Genomic DNA, 19,663 nt, shown 5'->3' on the forward strand with positions numbered 1-19,663 from the left:
CCGCTTTTGTGAGCATTTGTTAATTTGGGATATTTCCTAAAGCAGGACAGGTATTTTTCCTTATGCAAAAGAGAAACTCTGCACACTGGTTATTTAATACGGTGCTTGTGCATAAATACTGTATGTGGGCAGAAATATCAGTGTAGATCAGTGGTTCCCAAACGGTGCGCCGTGGCACCCTGGGGTGCCTTGGGGGACTTGCAGGGGGCCCTGGTTTGGTGGTCTAACTGACCATAAGGATAAGATATAAACACAATTTATTTAACTTAATATTTGTTTCTGACTTTCTGTATAAGAAATCTTTAGCCTAGGGGTGCACCGAAAACATTTCTGATGCTTCGGGGTGCCGTGATTCAAGAACTTTGGGAACCCCTGGTGTAGATAAAATTGTTCAGTTTTGTCATATCCATATTTTACATGGGTAACTCTGGTGTTTCAGAACTCTTCAAATACTACCCGTAGACCAAGTGGACAATATAAAAGAGGGTTTTGAAAATGTACATATCCTATATAATGAAAGGTTAACTATGTTTCACATCTATGGGTAAATTCAAGTGTTTTGCAAGCTGGCGGTCACTAGATGGTACCAAACTGAGCAATTCAACTGTTATGTAGTACCGTCATTTTGAAGGGCTGGTAACTAGTGCTCTATAATGCCCTAATATGCAACATACAAAATGCCTATTCCTTATGCATTGGTTTTGCATGCGCAGAAGTTTTCAATAGAAATGAAAATTTCAAGCCACAATTTAAAACACATATTTTAAAGGATAACTAAGAAAAAAAAAAAAAAAAAACCCTTACTTTAGGTTGTAATGAAAAAATTCAAAGCTCACTTGTGTTTCTTTGGTCCAATAGACCAACAGGAAGTCGGGCAGATATATGAAATAACATTAAGTGCATAGGCTTAATGTGTTGTTAGAAAGGATAGCATGCGGTAAAGGCAGCCTGCTGCTTACTGCTTTTGTGCTGCCATTTTTGGGCAGCCGCAGTGGTGATCGGGACTCTGGCGATGTATTGATGCCTGTCAGGCATACATCACTTGTAAAAGGCTCCCCTTCCAAAACTGCCAGCCAAGGGCTGGTGCTGTAGTTGCAATATCCTATCCTCACAGCAGGGATAATGCTGTCACTGCTACCGACTCCGGGCTGCACATTAGATCTCGTGATGCCAGCCAGGGGGGGCAACGATAAGGAGAGCCGAAGAGGCAGGACATAATGGCTCTCCTTATCGGCTCTAAATAGGATGATACATTAGGGCAGTTGTTCCTTCATATATTTAATATAATTCCACAAATGTGTGTGTTTTTTTTTGTGTGTTTTTTTTAGGAGGTGTCATTTCCTTCTTGTTTCAATTTTGTTTTTAATAAATTAAATTATATTTCTATTGTTTCACTTTATTTCTTATTTCATTTTTCAAACAGGAAGAAGAGAGTTTATTCAAAGACTTAAATTGGAAGCTGCACTAAATGTGCATGATGGCTGTGTAAGTAAAATGATGAAATACTAATCCAGGCTACTATTCTTGGAACGCTAACAACCTAAACTGTATTGAAGATACTTGTAACAATATAATACACTCAAGGGTGAACAGTGGTTAGGGCGTGTATCCAAACAGTGAATATGTGCAGTGCGCATGAGCCTGAGCCTAGCATCTTTTCACCAAGTGGTGAGCACTAAACCTTGGCTGTTCCTTCCATGGGTGGGTACAGCAGAGGGCAGGCTGTTTAAGTGGGGTGTCTCCTATAGGGCTGGACAAATTTGTTAATTCTAAAAATCAGGTAATCACTACATCACTAATCATGGGCCTCAGAGAAGCAAGCCCAAAAATAAGTGGAAATGTATTCCTGGATACTTAATGGTGCGTTTTGGTTGTGCGATGCACGCTCCCGCGCACATCGCATAGCACAAAAAGTATGTGCTGCACGTCTAAGTGAGACTTTATCTGTAAATATATGTGAGAGTAGCTTATTATACGTTAAGATATAAAGAACCTAGAAAATGGAGTAGGCAGGAAGTAAAATGAGATTGTCTTAAAGTGCTATCTGAAACTGCAGTAGCCCTGTGGGCAGCTCAAAAATGAGTACATTTGGCTGAAGGTTAGATCATTTTCTATTTTTATTTTTACTGAATTCTATCCTCAACCCTATTATACTGTATATAATTGTTTTGATAATTTAGTGCCCTTTTCATCCAGTGGCTGGCTGACTGGGCTGTTACCAGGAATGCTGTAACCTGGTAGTGCGAAGACACAGTTAGCCTGGCCCCTCAGTTTCCACATCATTCTGTCCCTTGTCCCCTCCTGGTTTGTGCACAAGGAAAGGGATGCTCAATTTCATTATTTCAAATGCATTTGCTTCGTCCGAAATGCAGCATCATTGAATTTATAAGCATTGGTTTTACACCCCACGTCTTCCTGACTGTGCTATTATTCCCAGTGTTTTGCTCCCAGATACCTGTAGCCTCTCTTCCTAACAGAGTCACTGCTGCTCCAGGAAACATCAGGAGAGGAGATGTAGCTTTTAGTATTGTTTAATTTATATTATTAATATACTGTAGTTTGTGGCAGCTTCTCTAAAGTGAATGTCTGTTATTGCTTAGCGGAACTAATTTTAGAAGACCGTAGTGTCACTTAAATAGAGGTATTCAATGCCCCTGATGGCAAGCTATGCGGCAAGAAGTGCCGATAGTTTGCCTCCAGTGTATTCAACTCACTCCCCTTAACTCGCCGTTTCCACCTTGCTGGTTCCCTTTGGTGAGCCATTAAAACTGTGAGGCTCGCCACAAAATGCAGTGGACTCGCTGCATTTGCGGCGAACCTTGCCGTTTAAGGGGATCCTCACCATGAGAGACCTCACAGCAAGGATTCTGGCCAATCATTGAATACAGCGAGGGAGTTTGATGGCGAAGATGGCTTTTATTCGCTGAAAATAAGCCACCCTCGCCATAGAAACCCCCTTGCCACAGCATTGAATACCCCTCAATATTGTGATCTATATTTTAGATAAAAAATTATCACCAAGGGCCAGATGCTCTAAGTTTCAAAAGTGATAAACAACCAACTATGTCACAGACTGTGGGCCAGATCCTCTAAGCTTCAAAAGTGATCAAATGGTGAGTGATAACAGCCATCCAATCAGCTCCTGTCTGACCTTTTTCAAACACAGTCTGTGACATGTCAGGTAGGGGCTGATTGGTTGGCTGTTTATCACTCTCCATTTTATCACTTTTGAAGCTTAGAGAATCTGGCCCTGTGTTTGAAAAATGTGAGGCAGGAGCTGATTGGTTGGTTGTTTGCCAATCTCCATTTTATCACTTTTAAAGCTTAGTGCATCAAATGTCTTTGTAAACAATGTTTTCAGTTTTTCCTTTAGGGATTAATGCAAAAAGAGGCTTGGGGCTACTAATTTATATCTGTGGGAGATCTATTGATCGTCATAGGGAAGCAGACTGTTACAGGAAAATTGTTGGGGATAAGGGGTATACATGGTATAAACACATGCTCCAGATCACTTTAATATAATTTTAGAGTCTCTCTTTTTTTTAATTTATATTCTACTAGTAAGCCCACTCAAAGCAAATGCTTCAAAAGCTAGTCTGCTACCTTGTGATTACCTCTGTGTTTGTGCATGTGTGACAGAGAAAGAGATGTACAGTATTTTCACTTGCTGTCAACAGATGGCAGTGATATATATATATGTATGTATATATATATATATATATATATATATATATATATATATATATATATATATATATATATATATATATATATATATACACACACACAACCAGGGTTTGGCACTCCCTGAAACTTAAGCAAGCTGAGCCAGTGCCTTCACTACAGAAAATGCAGGAACAACACGGTGAGGCACTCGTAGCCTTTCCAAGAAATGCGATGGAGCCATTTCTTGGAAAGGCTATGAGTGCCTCACCGTCTTGTTTATATATATATCTAGGGTGCGTGAGAAAGCTATGATCACAGTAACAAAGGTTAATTAAAAATCAACCCTAATATATAGATACAGAAGTACCAACACACTCGCCATTCCTAAGAATGGGGCGCAAACAGCACCCACTTCCCAGGATGTGGTCAAACACAGGTATATATATATAATTATACTTAGTGTGACTATATATAATCACTGAAAGTGCGATCATTAAGATTTAGGGAGTTTAGTGTTTGTATGAGAAGAGTGTGATCAACAGTGTTAAAAGCAGCAGAAACATCTAGAAGATTGAGTAGTGGGTAATGGCCTTTAGACAGCAGTGACCAGATCACTACCACTTTAGTCAGTGCTGTCTCAGTGGAGTGTTGGGAACGAAAACCTGACTGAAGTGGGTCTAATAGGGTGTGACAGTTAAGAAAGTGTGTGAGGCGAGAGTAGACAAGTCTCTCGAGTAGCTTGGAGAGGTATGGAAGCTGAGAGATAGGACGGTACATAGAGTTAGGGTTAGAATTTTTTTTTTTTTTTTCATAATGGGAGTAATTACTGCATGTTTGAATGGAGAAGTATAAGTACCAGTAGCAAGAGAGAGAATTGAAGCTTTTTGTGGGGGATAACTACAGAAGATATCATTTTAATGACTTGAGCAGGTATATGATCAAGAGGAGAGGTAGTGGAGTAGGAGTATAAGAATAGTGTGAATACTTCCTTTTTATTTGTGAGCTCAGATGAGGAGAAAGTGCCAGAGGGTTCAGGTGGGAAAATAAGTAGGCTGCAGAAGAGCATATCATTTCATCTCGGATGTTATAAATTTTGTCCTTAAAGTAGGAGGCAAGTTCTTGTGCACTGATGATAGCTGGTGGGGGAGGAGGGTACAGAAGAGACTTAAATGTGTTAAAAAGTCGTTTAGGGTTGGTGGCATGAGAAGAGATGAGCAATTGGAAGTATGTTTGGCAGTGTACAAAGCATTGCGGTAGGAGTGTTAAATAGTCTTTTAAATGTAAGAAAATCACTCAGATTCCGAGATTTATGACACTGGCGTTCTACTTTATATGGCTGATTTGATAGTTCACAGATATAGCGCTCGTACACACTGGCTAATGGTTTATTGATATATTGGCTGGTCAGCCAAACCGCATGTGCAGAGAGAGTTATGGGCCCCATACATCAGAAATCAAAATTTATGGATTTCAAGATACAGGGATTTTTTGGCCAGATAAATGGATTTTACAATCTATCTGACTTTGCCCACACATTACAGATTTATTTCAGTGATCGGCAGATTTTTCCATCTAAAGATTGCATCTTCATATCTGGAAATTGCCCTATCGATTGTCATTTCAGCTGTTCATAATGTAAATAGATGAAGAAGACTAATTGGGAATGCCCACACATATAGAAAAGATCTGCAGATAATACCAGATTATTAAACATGTTTAAAAACCTGATTAAGCAATCGATGGGCGATTTTGATTGGGATTGCCAAAAGGGGGAGCCCACACATCTAAAATTAATTGTGGCAATCATCTCCATATCTGAAAATTGTCACAATTAATTGCTGATGTATGGGGCCCTTTACATTTGGGTGAGTTGTTTAGTTTCTGTGCTGAGTAAATACTGGCTGCTTTATTCTTAAGGGCCCCATACATCAGCTAGAATGCTAGAACTGTGGGATGATATGGGTTGTGTAATTTTACAAAAGATGGAGAGCCATAGGTAGGCCAGACCTTTTCAAATAACTTGTAACAACTATATATTTCTAAAAGTTTAAACTTAAACAACCAGGCCCTATAGATTGTACAACCAGGTCCCTATAGATTGTAAGCTTGCGAGCAGGGCCCTCATATCTTTGACTGACTGTAAATATGGGGGGGGGGATCTTAGAATGCACACCCGATTTACATGAGGTGCTATCATGCTGGGACTTGTAGTTCTGTAAAGAAAAACACGTGGTGCAGATGCACACTCCATATAATTAATCAAATCAATCAATAATAGAGGTTCTTGGTATATTCATTGGCCAATAAATATTTGCCCACCAACCAGCTTCACGGTGACCTCATTTCTGGTGTTTCCCTAATACTAAGTTTGAATCTGGGGCTCGGAACCCCAAAAAGGCCAGCATAAGCCAGTCATCCCAGGGCAGCACACAAGTGAAAAACTAAGCTATAAAAATGTGTTAATAAGAAAGAAGCATGAGCTAGAGGTTAAAAAGTATAGTGCTAGAAAGTATAATATTAGTTAAAATAAATAGTGCTAAATAAATGTTGGGGTGTGCCACCCCGAAAGCAACTGTTACACCAACCCAAGGGGAGCCGCGCCCCAAATCCATCTCCAAGAACCTCTATTATTGATTTATTTAATTAATAATATGGAGATTTTTGTGTCATCAGCAAAGATGGATACATTGCTGGGGATACTCAGCAATGTATCCATCTTTGCTGATGACACAAAATTGAGTAGAGATATTAAATCAACAGAGGATGTGAACGTACTTCAAAATGATCTTCACAAGCTAGATGAGTGGGCTAAAAAGTGGAAGATGAGGTTCAATGTGGATAAATGCAAGGTTATGCATCTCGGGAGACATAACCAGTGTGCTAGTTACAACCTAAGTGGGGAGGCATTAGGTATTTCAGCACTTGAGAAGGATCTAGGAGTCCATATAGATAACAAGCTGGGGTGCAGTGTTCAATGTCACATTGCAATAAAAAAGGCCAACAGAATTCTAGCATGTATTAAAAGGGGCATGGAAACTAGGCACTCAAAAGTAATTATGCCACTGTACAAGGCATTGGTTAGACCTCACCTTGAATATGGAGTACAGTTCTGGGCCCCACACTATAAAAAGAACATCATAGAATTGGAAAAAACCCAAAGAGCAACAAAGCTTATTAGAGGAATGGAGAATTTAAGCTACGATGAGAGATTAAGCAAGCTGGGACTATTTACACTAAAGAAGAGACGATTTAAGGTGAAAAAGAAAAAAAAAAAAAAGAAAAAAAGAGACGTTTAAGGGGGGACATGCTCAACATGTACAAATATATCAGGGGCCAATATAAGGAACTCTCAAGCACCCTTTTTACTGCAAGAAAGGAATCTAAGACGCGAGGGCACAAATTTAGATTAGAAGAAAGAAAATTTCGTTCCCTCAAAAGAAAAAAATTCTTTACGGTCAGAGCAGTCAAACTTTGGAACTCTCTTCCTGGAGAAGTAGTGTCGGCAGATACAATAAATACGTTCAAAATAAGGTTGGACAATCATTTATTGGATAAAAACATCCAAGGGTACTAATAAGAATCATATTCTGTCTTTTACAAGGGATAAGCTATTAAAACGTAGGTTGAACTCGATGGACGCAAGTCTTTATTCAGCCTTATCTACTATGTAACTATGTAACTATGAGACTGTCTGTAAATACCCTGTTTGTTTTATCATTGTCTCCTATTGTAAAGCACAACGGAATATGCTGTGCTATATAAGAAACTGTTAATAAAGAAATAATAAATATTCAATGCCTATTGGAAATATCGGCCAGGATTGACTAACCCCCTAAATCCTGATCACCTTTGTGTATATGATGACATTTCTAAAGTGAACCAACAAAGTTTGGTTCATGAATTTAGTCATTGTAAATGTGAGAGAGTTTTGCTATTAATAAATAGGTTAATTTGCATTAGTCGAATAGAAAAACAGGGATTGACTACCCCTGTCATCAAGCAGCTGCCTAGAGGAACTTCTCATATAACAGGCGCCCCTATATATACTCTCCAGTAGAGTATATAATTGTTCTCCTAATTTGCATTAGTCAGCTGTTAAATTTGGTTGAGGTTTTGTCACTGATGCTACTGGAAACTTTGATTTTGATCGATGTAGAATAGTAGGAAGAGTGGCCCCATATTTTGATTTTATTTTTAACAATGTATAATGAGTTGGTTTATTCATTATGAAACTGTTTTTAAATAAAAATAAAGTGTGTATGGTATCTTCTGAAATAAGCATTCATAAAGATAAAACTATGGCTCCTTTGATGTTTTTAAGGATTTTTTAGTCTAGCTATTCCATTTTGCTTTTAGAAGACACACAAGTCTTCTACTGCTTTAAACCTGAAGGAATGGAATTGTTTACTTTGAGAACATTTTGAGAACACGATTAGCACATTTAGAACAGAGACAGCTGTCAGGCACCAGTTATTGGCTAACGTCTGGACAACAGGATTATAACAGCAGAACATGTTGCATAGAACATGTTGCATAACTATATCAAATTACATGTACTAAAGGCTACAGTCATATATGCAGGATATACAGATTGCTTGCAAATGTAAACAACATTAAGTCAGAGAAAGCCAAGGGGCAAAAAAGAAATGTTGTAAAATGTTAACTGAAAAAAACTGACACTTGTCAATGCTGCCTAACAAAAGATCAGCCATAAATGGAACTACCATAATCATCATGAATTTGTTTATAACTTGTCATTAAACATAATTTCTCCTTCAGTAGTAGGAGGCATGGTGCAGGCACAAACTCATTCCAATGGAAACCCGCAGCCTTTGCTCTCACAGGCCATGGACACCTGTCTTATGCCATTAGCTTGAAAAATAAAATGAATAATAAGCCTAATCCTTATGACACAGAGACCATAGTGGATAGTAGTGGATAGAGAGCTGATGTCACTGCCCATGATCATCCTGAGTATGATTGTGGGTTATTGGATCATTCCCCTCTCCTGATTGTCTAGCTGTAAACTGATTTATGAGGTTGTTGTTTTTTTGTTTGGGGGGGGGGGGAGGGGTTGTTGTTGTCACTGGGTGACAGATATTGCAGATATTGTGTTTACATCACTGATCACTTTTAGTGGTGGTGTTTGCTTGATTGTGATTTGGTGGTTATGCAGTGTTTATAGCATCAGAGTCCAGGGGTCATTCCTGCACATCTATTACATAATTCTGTGAGCTGTCCGTTCTGTTCTCATGCTTACATGGAGAACAGTTCCCAATGCAGCATGTAGAACAACCTGTGAGGAGAACTTTTGCATCAGAAATTGGTAATAGCTGGGAGGAATGGGAAAGAGCAGAAAAAAATTATTGTATTTGCTCTATCCATTTATTTTCTTTATTTTACCTTACATTCTATTTTCCTTGAGCCACTGCTTATCAGGGATTTTACTTCACCTGCCTTAGGCAGGCAAAACAAAATCTCCAAAAAGCAGCCCTGTTTTTGTGCGAAAACACAGAAATACTGAAAAACCAGCCAGCTCCTAACTGATATTTTTCAAACCCAGTCCGTAATGGAGGGGCTGATTGGCTGAAACTTTATCACTCTCCAAGTACATCTCCTAGGGACTATTAAGAACAATTCTACGGAGGTGCAGGGTGCTGGCCGATATCAGACCGTTTTTTTAAAGAAGCAATCATTTACATTGCCGCTTTTAAAACTGTACACACAGGTACTGGAATTTGGATTGATGTTTTTTTCCCATTGGGTTTTTCATTGTCAACCACAGATGTCCTTAATAATAATAATAATAATAATAATAATAATAATAATAATAATAATAATAATATATTTATTTATATAGGTATTTTTACTCCATTTTTTATGTATACACAAATTCTCTGCGGTTTGTGCTTTTCACTCTGCTTGAGATCACACCATCTTTATTTTATTTGGTATTAAAAAAATAAATTCTAAATATTTCTCTGAGTGTTCTAAGAAGGTGCTGCATAATGATTTATTTGCAGTAGTGGGTTCTAGGTTAACTTTTTCAGGCACCACTATTGTCTTGTAAATCTAGTGTCTTCAGAAACCATGCCTGCCTTTAGAATACAAAATCTAAGAGTATTCCAACATGCAGAAGTAGCTAGACATATTGGGGGAAATTTACTAAAGGAAATTTGTAAAAAAATAGGTGTATTTGTATCCAGAAATACACTTATTTTTAACATCTACTATCCCAAAAATACAGCAATTCGTATTCGTATTGATAGCACATCAATACGAATACGAATTGCCGTATTTTCGGGATAGTAAATGTCAAAAATAAGTGTATTTCTGTATACAAATACACCTATTTTTTACAAATTTCCTTTAGTAAATTTCCCCCATTGTTCCTGATTTGAGAGTTGATTGCTGATCTGCAAATTCGCAGATCGTCTCAAATGATTTAAATGCGGATCGAAACATGAATGTCGGTATTCCCAGTAGTAATTTCTACTCAGGGTCTAATTGAAATGCTGAAGGATTTGAGTTGCGTGATGCAAAGTTTCGATATTCAGTACTTTGCACATGTGCTGGACGAGTTCTGCATAGTTGAACGCACGGGTCATGCAGCCTGCCGATGGTGCCGTGATATCACTATTATACAAATGCTTAGCTACATAGCAAAGCAATCACATGATAGACGTACAGTAGCTCATTGGCCAGTGCAGGCCTGCCACCTTTTGGGTCACCGTGCCTGCTTGTGAAGTCATGCAGATGCTGCGGCCCTTTCCCAAACAGTTCAGACGATCGCAATTTCAGATATCTGCAGGGCTTACTTAATTAACGCTTTGCGCTTTACTGTGCAAATAGTGGTGCAGTACACAACAGGCCATAACAATTTTTTGGAAGCCTGTTAAGGCCAAAGGCATTTTCTACCTAGCTCTGGAAAATCTGTCTCTCTAGTGAGTGTCCTTTTGTGGGTACAGTTTTAAATCTTGACAAAATTGATGCCATATGTATTTTGCTCTGGTACTTGTAAGTTCAGTGCAATGTTTTTTAACTTAACTATTATCTGACACTTTCCTAATTCTCAATCTTGCCAATGGTCACACATATAAATTCCTGTTAGGTATTCACATTGGCCACTAGAACAATACTAAATACTATAAGCAGTCAATGGTTCCTTTGCAATTCGTAAAATTCCATTGCTCTTCTAAATATTTGGCAATAGTTTACCACTTCACCGCTATTGTATAAAAATTAGGAAATGTAACATCAATTGTAACATAAATGATTTAATACTAGTTACCGGCCCATCAAAATGATGGAACACATAACAGTAATGTCATAGCTGGTGGCTTTGCATGCCTGAAAGGAGCAACACTTTGAATTGCTCTGTCAGGCACCATCTAGTGGCATCACCTGCATGTAAAATGTTTCAATTCCCAACATTCTTCTCTATTAAGGGATTAAAGGACATTGGCTGCTCTTGAGGAGTTTACAGACACTCCCATCACAGTGCTATGCTCGACCCCCACCCCCAACACTCTGAAAGCATCACAGAAGCGTGAAGTGACCTTGAGGAGAGTCAAGGTGTGGCCCATTTCGAGCTCCTGCCTCACCAGATCCTAGAGTTTGCCAAAGTGGTCATTGTGATGGATAAGTATGAGCAAGACCATGGGGGAAATGTATACTTAGAGAAACTGATGAACTTGTGTTGTACAAAGCGTAAAGGATCATCTTTGATGTATTTTACATGAGGCTTACCCAGGATTCCAAAATAGAAAAGTGGTGTGACTGCACTAGGTAACTGTATTATTAATTAATAACACTGATAATAATGGTAGATAGAGAAAAAAAAAGACTTCTTTCGGAAATGACCGAACGCCACGCACGGCGGACATTCTAAGAACACACGCCTGCAGGTCATCCGCATCCGTTCGGACGGACTCGCTAAGAAGAGGGAGTGTCTTCAGACTGCATCCAAACGTGCGTGTGCGATGGGAACTCAAAGATTCTGCGCGGCCTTACTGCGTCCGAACGGACGGGAAGCTGACCATACGCACCGAGTTGGTGTATTTCCGCAAACCTCACTAATCTATTCGGAAGTCATGCTTCTGCAACATGACACACTTATCCAATTAGCCTACCTCATAATACATAGATTATTATTATTATTTTTTTATGTCATACATTTTTTATTGGAAGTGTTGAGAAACAATACAATATCAAATACAAAGATCATAAGAACAACAGACAAACAGGCGGGTCTTTGGGGATATTGTTACAAGATATCCAGAAAGTATAGTCCCAGTAAGCTTTGTACATGGAGTGAAATAAAAAGGGAGGGTAAAGAAAGAGGGAGGAGAACAGATATAGAGTGACAGGTGGGTTATGCGGGAACGAAGGGGAGTTGGGAAATACAGGGGGTGAGGGTATGTTGTAAGGGTTGGGTTGTATGGATTTAAAATGATCCTACGGGAAGCGAGGAAGGTCAAGATAGGGGGGAGCTATACGTGCATTGGAAGGCAAACATACAGTCAGTCTCAAGCAAGTCCAGGGAGAGGGAGGCTTCTTGAAGCATACCATGGTTCCCATACTTTGTGGTACCTCTCCACTGTGTTATTTTGGAGGCTAGTTATATATTCCATTTTGGAGACATACCAGATTCGATTTAGTAATTCTTGATGAGATGGGGATTTTTCCAAGCTTTAGCGACCTGGAGTTTAGCAGCACAGGTGATGTGGAGAATTAGTTTGTTAGAAGGAGTGGGTACTTGATCGACTGGGGCGCACAGGAGCATTGTGGATGGGTTTAGGGGGGGGGGGCAATCTGGTAGAGCTGAGTTTATGACAGACTGGACCATGACCCAAAATGATCTAATACGTGGACAGGTCCACCAAATGTGGAAGAAAGATCCTTCGCAGCCGCATAGTCGCCAGCACGAGTTGTGGACCGAGGGGTACATAGTGTGTAGGCGAGTAGGAACGAGGTACCACCTAGTGTAGATTTTGTAAGAGGTTTCCATAATAGCTACACTAATGGAACACTTAGAGATAGTCAGACGAATCACATCCCATGTATCCTCTCCCAGAGAGGATCCCAGGTCTGTTTTCCAGGCAATTTCATGGGGTTCTAAGGAGGGGGTGTCCAAAGTGAGAATAGAATGATAGAGATGCGATATGATACCTTTATCCAGAGGTCTGTGGGAGCATAGACTTTCCATGGGTGTGGGGTTTCTGAGAGGGCTAGCCTCCGAGAGAGAAGAGGTAACAAAAACTCCGGATTTGGAGGAACTGGTAGAAAAGGGAGTGAGGAAGGTGATGTTTCTCCTGGAGCTCAGCGAAGGAGAGCAATACATTCTTGTCGTGAACATGTCCAAAGCGTGTTATGCCTGCTGCGGACCAAGTAGAGGCCATATGCAGGGATTGTCCGGGGGAGAATGCGGGGTGCTGCCAAAGAGGGGTCTGTGGAGAGGGATAGGTATAGAGAGGGAGCTTGGTGACAAGCAAGTCCCAGGTGTTGAGAGTAAGGGATATTGTCGGCACGGATTGAGCTGATGCTGGTCTGTGTTGGTGTGGGACTCAGGGAAGGTGGGAGACAGAGAGCACATCAGTGAGATCAAATTCCAAATCAACCCATCTTTTTACATTCCAGGGGGAGTGCCAAGCGACCATTTGACTGAGCCTGGATGCGTGGTAGTATTTAGAGAGCATAGGGAGGCCCAAGCCGCCCATGGATGGGTTCTTGGATAGGATCTCTCGGCGAATACAGGGTTTTCTAGAATTCCATACAAATTTAAAGTAGGAGGCTTGTAAGGAGGTGAGGACTCCCCTTGCAATGGCGATGGGGAGGGTCTGGAAAAGATAAAGTATTTTTGGGAGTACGGACATTTTTATGACATTTATGCGGCCTATCCAGGAGATAAAAAGTTTACGCCAGCGTGTGAGGTCCTGCTCAATGGCCCAAAAGAGAGGAGGGTAATTGGATTTGTATAGTCCAGCATAAGTTTTTGTCAGGTGGATACCCAGATATTTTATGGAGTCTCTTCGCCATGTAAAGGGGAAGTTAAGTTGAAGATGGTTTAAAGTCGGTTTAGGGATGTGGATGGGGAGCGCTTCGGATTTATCATGGTTAATTTTATAACCTGAGAAGTGGCCTTCAATGGAAAGTTCTTGAAAAAGGTTAGGGAGGGATATAAGGGGGTTGGTTATGGTTAGGAGGACATCGTCAGCGAAGAGGGAGAGTTTGTATTGGGAATTACCAACAGAGATGCCCGAAATGTCTGGGTTGGATCTGATCCGACTGGCTAGGGGCTCGATGACTAAAGCAAATATAAGTGGTGATAGTGGGCAGCCCTGTCTACTCCCGTTTGTTATATTGAATGATTCTGAGGTTATACCTCCCGCTGAGACTATCGTGGAGGGGTTATAGTACAGGGCTTGAATGCCCTGCAAGAATTGTCCCTGGAAACCAAAATTGCTCAAGGTGTGAATCAGAAAAGGCCAGGAAACCCGGTCAAAGGCTTTTTCTGCATCTAGAGCCAGCAGTAGAGAGGGGAGTTTGAGAACATTAGCGTGGTGGATTCAATTTACTGTTCGTCTGGTGTTGTCTAGGGCTTGCCGCGTTGGCACAAAACCTACTTGGTCAGGGTGGATGAGGGAAGGGAGAATAGGGTTGAGTCTGTTAGCAAGTATTTTGGCAAAAAGTTTCAGGTCTGTGTTTAAAAGTGAGATTGGGCAATAGTTTGAGACCAGCTGTGGGTCTTTGCCAGGTTTAGGTATGACGGTAATTACAGCTCTAGTGGTGTCTGGGTGAAAGTATTCACCTTCTAGAATTCGGTTAAATGTAGAGGAAAGATGAGGAATGAGGGTGTGTTGAAAAGTTTTGTAGTAGGAAAAGGTAAATCCGTCAGGGCCAGGTGCTTTGGAGGGTTTCTGGGACTTAATAGCAGCTGTGATCTCCTCGGGGGAGATGGGGAGACATAGAGTAGTGGAGGTGGATTGGTCAATCTCGGGGAGGGAGCTAGCAGACAGATAATCAGGTAGTGATGTCGACGAAGGGGAAGTAGAGGGGGATGAGCAGGGAGAATTATATAGTTGTTTATAAAATTCCTTAAATATCTTGTTGATGTCAGTAAGGTGGTAGGTAACATGTGGTACCAGCTGGGTTTTTAAGAGAGGGGATAGCCGAGCGGGCTTTGCGGGCTTTTAGTTGGTTGGCTAGTAGGGTGTCGGCTTTGTTACTTTTTTCATAAAAGCGCTGATTTAACCGGCGGAGTGATTTATCAATTTTCTCTGAGAGAATTGCGTTAAGGGCCGTTTTTGCCGCGGATAACTGCTTGTGGTTTTCATCAGTCGGGGAACGTTTATGGCGTGCATCCAGATAGGAGACCTGATCTAGGAGGGATTGGAATTTTTGCTTCTGTTCTTTGTTTCTATGGGAGGCATAGCTAATGATGTGACCTCGGATAACTGATTTATGTGCTTCCCAGACTAGGGGAGTACATCCGGGGTCATTAGTGTTAAGGGAGAAGTAGTCTTGCAGGGCCTCATTTATCTTGGTTTGGAAATTTGGGATCTTCAGCAAAGTTTCGTTTATACGCCAGGATGGCCTCGATGTAGGAGTATCTAGAAGGTTGAAGGAAGAGGTAAGAAAGGAGTGGTCCGACCAAGAGTTGGGGGTAATGGTAGAGTCCACTAGATGGTTAGAAGCCAAAGGGCCACAGAGAATGAGGTCAATTCTCGAGTGGGAGCGGTGCGGGGGGGGGGGAAGGTATAGTCTCTAGAAGAGGGATTTAGAGCGCGCCAGGTATCCATGAGGTTTGTCTCCATAACGTGTTTTGTTAGGGAGCGAGAGAGAGGGTCCAGGCGAGTATGGGATTGTGAAGTGGATCTATCTAGAGTTGGGTCTGGGACACAGTTGAAATCACCACCTAGGAATAAATAGCCCTTCTTTTTCTTGTGTAAGATATTAAAGAAAGATTTGAAAAAGCGTTGTTGTCCTGTGTTGCGGGCGTATACATTAGCAAAAGTAACCGCCGTGGGACCCAGTCGACCAGTTGCGATGATGTATCTACCGTCCGTGTCCTTGAACACGGAGTTCAGTGAAAAAGGCAGTCTGTTATGGATTAAAATAGCGACTCCATTATGTTTGGTTGTGCAGGAGGAATATAACACAGTGGAGAAGTGTCTAGAGTGCAGGGAGGGATGCCCAGGTTCCCGAAAATGAGATTCTTGGACTAAAACTACATCTGCCTTCATTGTTTGAATAGTACGGAATAGGAGATAGCATTTTTGAGGAGTGTTTAGGCCCCTCACATTCATGGAGGCAATGGTTAGTGGCATCTGTGCTTAGAGAGGGGAAGGGGGAGAGAGGGAACCATGGAAAAGCAGAGTTAAAGAAAATTAAATGAAAAGAAGCAAAAAAAGAAAAAAGATTTGTGGAGGGAGAAGATGAGGGGTAGTGGGTCTTGATGGGCCAGGAGGAGTAGGTAAATTAGGTAGCAGGGAGTGGGATAGCGGTGTTTAAGAGGTAAGGCTAAGTATGTAGGGATGGCAGGGGGTTAGGACTGAGTATGTATCCTCTACAAAGGGGGGGGGTACTCAGCAGTTAGGACAGGGATGTCCAAAGAGGTGAGGACTTTGTGAACTGGGGTCACCTCTGGGAGGGGAAAGAGAAGTGGGGGGGAACAAAGGAGTGCGGGTGGGTGGCCACAACCCCTGGGTGCAAAAGGGGGGTATGAAGTGCAAAAACATTGAACAGTGAAACTACTAGCATTAAAGACAATAGAGGGTACAAGGAGTTTAAGGCGACTGGTGAGAGGCAACAACAGGACGTGGCGCACACCGCCATCAGGGCTATCCGCTAAGTAAAGCAGGGTAGGGTCAAAGCACTTCATCTACCGGGCGCCCCGGCCCGCACCAGCCGCCATGTGGATCACCTCGTTGTCTAGATATAGCATAAACATCCTAGATAATATGTACTATGTTGGGTGAATTAAACCTATATATGAACATACTAAATAAACATGCTATAGTAAGCCAAATGTGAAGCGAATACTTAGGATTAATTCTAAGCAAGATTAGAGCCCTAAAAGGTGGAACAAAACTAGGTTATCAGGGAGATCTATTCTTAACATGGTGCAGAGGTGCCCTCAGTAGAGGGAGTGGATTCCTCCAAGTGTGTGAGTAAGTCTTTGCATTCTCGCATATCTCTAATGAGAACAGTCTTACCATTGAGGTCCACAATGAGTTTAAATGGAAATCCCCAGCGGTATCGGATGCCTTTTTCGCGGAGAGCCATGGTGAGGTCTCGGAAATCTCTCCTTTTGGCTAGTGTGAGTGGAGCAAGCTCTTGATAGATTTGGAGTTTAGAAGATTCATAGATAATGGATGTTTTCCCTCTGGTTGCCGATAGGACCAGCTTCTTTGAAGCTCAAGAAGCGGATGACTACATCACGGGGCGGGTCGTTGTCCCACGGTTTTGGTCTAAGCGCACGGTGTGCTCTTTCCAAAGGTAGCTTTCGTGATCCGATGTCAGGGGTCAGGAAGGAGAAGAGGCTGTGGAGATAGGGTTCTAAGGCTTCTTGGGTGACAGATTCAGGAATATTTCTTATGCGGATGTTGTTTCTACGATCCCTGTTCTCAAGATCCTCATTTTTGGTTTCGGAGGTCATTTAGTTCGGAGATGAAGTGGTCCATGTCCCTGCCTGTGTCATTCAAAGACTTCTGGAGACCATCTTGATGGGATTCTGGCTTGGTGGTTCTTGCTGCTAGAGACGATATATCAGATTTTAATGGAGGCAACTGCTTTATCCAGTTTGGTTTCAAGTGAGTCTTTGAAGTCAGTGACGAGGGATCGAAGAGCCAGGATGTCTTCTTTGGTAGAGGGAACTGAGGATGGCGGGCGTCTCTTATCCATGGTTTCTGTAGGAGAGGAGTAGGAGTCCCCCTGATGATTATTTTTTTTGGCTCTGGTGAAGTGCTGAGAGATATCCGAGTCTCCTTTTTTAGGTGTTTTGGCAGCTGATTTCTGCATGTGAATGGGACCAGGGTCAATGTGTGGATTTTAAACCGATCTTCTGTGGGAGTCCCTTATGGAGGGCAAGGTTTGGCTTGTGTATGGTAGAGTGAGATGGGGGCTGGTGTTTCCAGTGGTGGGAAAAGGCTGCTTCGTTGCACCCAGGGGGTTTGAAGGGTGGTTTTCAGGTTGACATCATGCGTTGTTAGGCAGGTGAAAGGGTGAATCTGCGAGGGCAGAGAAACGTAGGGGGGTAACCACTTCGAGCTGGGTAACACGTTGTTTGTGTAGTGTCTTAGCAGGTCGAGTGAGAAGTTGTAGCCCGCGGAGGGTCAGAGGAGGAGTAAGGCGGGGGTTGGTGTGAATCTGGATGCCCCCAAAGGTATAGCCTAATGTTCGGGAGAGGAGCCTGACCAGCAGAGCTCCTGTCGGGACGGGTATATCTCTTTTCCCGCATAGGACAGGGAGGCTACACGGTTGGGGGTTTAAGACCCTGTGTAACTCCAGTATATAGGAGATCAGGATAGTCAATACGGGGCATGGGAGTTGAACCCCAGGGTAACAAGGGTGACCACTGTTATTATGCGGGAGAGGGTAGCAAGATTTCCTGTGGGGCACAGGGTACGGGAGAGTCCTAAGCCCGTCTCTGTAGAACCACAGTGGCCAGGGGCACAGATGACAGGAGTAGAAGGTATGCCTAGAGGTCACAGCCAAGTGTCACCTTGGTAGGTCCGCACCCCTGGTGAACCCAGGAGGGGCGGGCGTGATGTTGTTGGGCTTGTTTGCCAGGTAGGTGTCCCCCCCCCCTCGCCGGCCCTCAACACCCAGCAGGTACAGGGATGTGTGCCTTGGTTCTTGGGGACCAACAATTATGCTTTATGGGAGGGTGGTGCTCCAGGTGGTTGGGCAGGCAGGGAAGGACTTGCTGCTGCCAGACTTGACAGGCAGGGAAGTTCCTATTGTTACTGAGGGCTCTGGCAACCCAAGAGCCCTCACCCTGCAGCTCCAGGAGCAGCTGGGGGGGGGGGTGATTCGTCCACCCGGGGACCACTCAGCGTCACTCACCCTGAGTAGCTGCAGCAGGGCTCAGCCAAGATGGCGGCCGCCCGTTCTGGGAGTCCCTCAGCTGCGGGACCCGCCGGTCACGTCCTGCAGTGGGGGCAGCAAGGGGGGAGATTCTCCGGAGGTCACCTGGGGTCCCCAGCAGAAGGAGGTGGTGTGGGTGTCAGGGGTGCCCGTCGCGAGCCGCCGATGAGACCTGGCGGGCGGCAGCAGAAATCCAGGCCCCGGCTCCCCAGGAAGGGCAGGCCGCAACCCGCAGGAGTGCACTAAACACTCCCCGGCTCCGTGGCAACAACCCTCCGGCTGTGGAGACGGTAACGGAGGCGAAGGGGAGCAAACCGCCTGGCAGAGGGACCAGAATCTGCGGCTAAAGGTGCAGGTAGGAGCAGGAGCGTGGGAGACCCGCCGCCGCTCTAGTCTGCCCCACATAGATTATTTTTAAATGTAATAATGATCTATGGATCTCTTTATTATTTACCCTTATGTTCCCATGTGACAAGTAACATGGTGAAACTATATTATAATTTGTTATTATTTAATAAATATCTCCCCCCCCCCCCCCCACATGTGTGCTGTTTCCGATTACTGTAATAGTGAGATGTGCATTTATCTTTGGTTAACAGAGTTATGTCCATTGCTTGCAGTGTAAATGTGAGTCAGATAGCAACAATCCAGTCGTGTTTGCAGCATATATTCTCGTATTTTGTAATGGGCCATTTAGGCAGCAATGCTTCCAATTGAACCTGTGAAAAGAGTGTAATTAATCACTAATGACTAGAGGAGTGGATTGTATTGTGGTCAGCTGCGAGTGTTTAAGGTGCGGGCATACTAATTGGGCAATCCGAATGCCTAGCGCATGAACCAGTGCTCTCCGAGAACTGAAACTTGCTTATGGACTCCGCAGATTTCTGCCGTGTTGGTTCGCTTGCAC

General features: G+C 42.7%; 1 protein-coding gene across 3 annotated transcripts in view; it reads left to right on the forward strand.

Moving 5' to 3' along the window:
* DCAF6 (DDB1 and CUL4 associated factor 6) overlaps nt 1–19,663 on the forward strand; it is a 345,809-nt gene that overhangs the window by 62,340 nt on the left and 263,806 nt on the right. For all 3 annotated transcript variants that reach the window (XM_083173172.1, XM_083173173.1, XM_083173174.1), the window contains exon 3: nt 1,424–1,485. In XM_083173172.1, the coding sequence (XP_083029298.1) occupies nt 1,424–1,485 (62 nt within the window). The remainder of the gene's footprint in view (nt 1–1,423; nt 1,486–19,663) is intronic.

This window comes from Crinia signifera, chromosome 2 (assembly GCF_055691185.1).
Source record: "Crinia signifera chromosome 2, ASM5569118v1, whole genome shotgun sequence".
NCBI classification, from domain to species: Eukaryota; Metazoa; Chordata; class Amphibia; order Anura; family Myobatrachidae; genus Crinia; species Crinia signifera.